Here is a 3161-nt window from a genome sequence, read left to right as displayed (position 1 = left end):
TTTTTGCATGCTCGGATGCTCTTTGGCCCTTTGCCACCTTATGTGTGAGATTTCATTTATGAGAATATTTTTGTGTGTTTATTGTTATTATCATTATTCTATTTAAGTAAATGATTCCTTTTTATTCAACTATTAATTGATGACTTCTATCTAGTGCTGCAACAAGGTCCGGTTGGGCTAGGCTTTTTAAAACCTCAGCTCAACCCTGAGTCCTCTTAACTAAGCTCAGGCCCATGCCCCGGCCGACCCTGATCAGGGCCTAAAATATCCAACCTGACCCCCTCAAGGTCGAGCCGGGCGAACCCTAATCAGCCTTGACTATGGAGAGGGGTTGGGCAGAGGAGAAGAAGAAGAAAGAAGAAAATTTTGAAACTTTCCAAATTCTCTTTTGGACAGCTACTATTTGCGGACTCTAGTGTTACAACTTCCATGGACACTACTATCCATGAGGATGATTCACAAACTGTTGCATTAATAAAAGTACTACTCGAGACTCATATCCGACCAGCAGTTCAAGATGATGGTGGTGGGGATATTGAGTATCGAGGATTTGACTCCTGTGGTTAACTCCCATAATATATGTCAATGGAAATTTTTTTACTTGGATAATGGGTGTTTAAAACTTAGTTTAATCCTTTATGTATTTACTTTCTTACTGTAACTGGAGTGCTCAAGCTAAGGATGGAAGGTGCCTATGGTGGCAGTCCTAGTTCATCTGTGACCTTGAAATCAGGCATCGAAAACATGCTAATGCATTCTGTTCAAAGTGGTAAATAGTAAACCATTCACCAATGGGGTTGGTAGCCTAGTGGTGAAAATGCCCTCAACTCATCACCGCTCGAGTGAACTGGTTGTGGGTTCGAGTCTGAACATGCCCACTATCACCCATTGGTTATGCGGAAGCGCCGCTTGTCGTTTGGGGACTTGTCCTGGGGGCTATGATCACTACCATGGAGCACCCTTTTTTGTGAGATCATCTTTATCCCAAAAAAATAAAAAGGTTAGTAATTTCCGAATCTTTACCCACCCTTAGGGCCAAGGTATCTCAACCCAGGCCTTGTTTGGATTCATCATAGGCCAGGGTGGGTTCGGACTGATAAGTGAAACTTGCACCCCTACTAAAGAGATTGTGGTAGACAAGTCACAATAGTTTTCAAGGGATATTGTCAGCATTTTCTGTACTTTTTAATTCAGTGAAACATAAAATTAGTATTCTGGGAGCGGAACTGATCATATATTAGGATCTGTTTGGTTGCAAATGTGTCTATGTGTACACTCTGGGAAGGGGTTTTGATTGATAATAAGATTTTCCTTAATTATGTATTATTTTAGGGAGAAATGGGTAATGTGGGTTCGAAGAAATGGGTAATGTGAACAAAACCATTACCCCTTGGCCTCCAAGCAGGGTTTTAAAACGCGCTATCAGTGTTGGTTCTGATTCAATTATTCAGATTGAAATAGGTATGAAAAAGCCCCAGAACCCGTAGATTAGAGGAATATTATTAATTATTTTGGTAATTTTATTCTGGAATCGGTTGTATCAACTCATTAGAAATTGAGATCGGTGAACGAAGTTTCTTGATCCGATTCTTGAAACTTGCCTCCAAACGATGGTTTAAGTTTGCAACCCTAATGCTTGACTCCACCCATTTTTGCCACCCCAACCCAAGTCCCAAGTCCCAAGTCCCAAGTCTCAACTCAAAAAGGAAAATTTAAAATAGCTAAAGTAAGCAAAGTAATAATTCATTATTAATTTCTCCTTACATGCAAGCAAGCTAGCTTCCACCATTAAGCATCGCCATCAACCATAGAAAACAACTTTTGTATAAAGAATTACTAGAGTGAGCACAGAACATGAAAGTGCTATCATATTTGTTACCACAAAACCCCTGAAAGTTATTTCTCCTGCCAGAACTGCCATGCCTTTCGTTTCTCCAGCAGTCTCATAACCTCCTGAAATTTGGAAAGCCGCAGCAAGAGATACAGTGGCAATCAGCGTTGCCACTAGCATATGTGTCTTGGAAACCCTTTTACGATATTTTTCATCATCTTCATCTTCCTCATCTTCTTTAGCTATTGGCACAAATTTAGGTATCAAAGTTTTTATCCACAGGGATGGCTCACTTGATTGGAGAGAGAACTCTTCATTCGGACACACCCTTTTTTTAATTTTCCACCACTTGTCAAGGAATTTGCTCTAGATCAATTAAAAAGTAATAAAAAAACATTAAAAATGGAAGCACATATCAGTAATTCGTTTATAAAACCAATTAAGGAGAAAATTAATTAATTAATTATTTTAGTTAAAATGAATAAAAAATAAATTAATTTTACCCAAATCATACAGGTGGGGGCGAAAAGATCACCCTGTCCTCATAAAATAGAAAAGGATGATCGTCTCACACTTGATGCTTTCACGTGCACTCCGCACAAAGGGGCAACATACCCTCTCTCACAAAAATAACTTCCCCTTATAATATGTACATGTATAAAGTCTCCTATTTGGAATATTCGTTGGAGTGCAATAGGGAATTGAAATTATATATGATTGGTGAATATAATAATAGTGCCATAACAAATCTAGAATTATTCCTTAAACAACATTTATATACTTATAAAATATGCATAAATGTAATATATATAAATTCATTACCTTTTGTTGATTTGAGGATTTGTATAGATAGTGAGCAATGTCATAAGCTGTCAAGTTCATGTTGTTCCTGGCTGTCTTATCTACTCTTGCATTTGTCAGAGCACGTACACAATCTATACTTCTGGAAAAGGTAGCAAGATGCAAGGGTGTATTGCCGCCATTATTCGGTTGGTTTAAAAGTACCTCCCACGAAAAATCAATTTCTGATAGCTCCGAAATAATTTCTTCTTTAACATCCTCGTCCATCCTCTTGTTCTTTGCTACAAGTAGGTGAAGAAAATTATTTCCTCCATTATCTAATAGATATCCTGAGTCAGGGCACAACTCAATTATATCCTCAATCATATCCAAGGTAGGTTCTTTGAAGTAGAAGTAACGGCAAGAACATGAAGCGGGGACCAGCCATCTTTGTCTGTTAAGTAGGCAAGGGAAGCATCTTCTTTCAACAAAACCCTAACAATCCCATGTTTGTTAATCTCTACCGCAAAGTGGAGAGGAGTCCTCTCGT

At 38.4% G+C, this 3161-nt stretch overlaps 1 protein-coding gene across 1 annotated transcript; it reads right to left on the bottom strand.

The window, feature by feature from the left end:
* Positions 1-1729: 1729 nt before the first annotated feature.
* Positions 1730-2901, bottom strand: LOC122065974 (ankyrin repeat-containing protein At5g02620-like). Its single transcript, XM_042629800.1, has 2 exons — positions 2654-2901; positions 1730-2197 (listed from the first exon to the last, which is right to left on the bottom strand). The coding sequence occupies exons 1-2, from the start codon at positions 2897-2899 to the stop codon at positions 1802-1804; spliced, it is 642 nt and encodes a 213-aa protein (XP_042485734.1). The 5' UTR covers positions 2900-2901; the 3' UTR covers positions 1730-1801.
* Between the last annotated feature and the right edge of the window lie 260 nt (positions 2902-3161).

Source organism: Macadamia integrifolia, unplaced genomic scaffold (genome assembly GCF_013358625.1).
Source record: "Macadamia integrifolia cultivar HAES 741 unplaced genomic scaffold, SCU_Mint_v3 scaffold2169, whole genome shotgun sequence".
In the NCBI taxonomy this organism is placed as follows: domain Eukaryota; kingdom Viridiplantae; phylum Streptophyta; class Magnoliopsida; order Proteales; family Proteaceae; genus Macadamia; species Macadamia integrifolia.
Note: the sequence above shows the minus strand (reverse complement) of the source record. Positions and strands in the feature narration are given on the sequence as shown.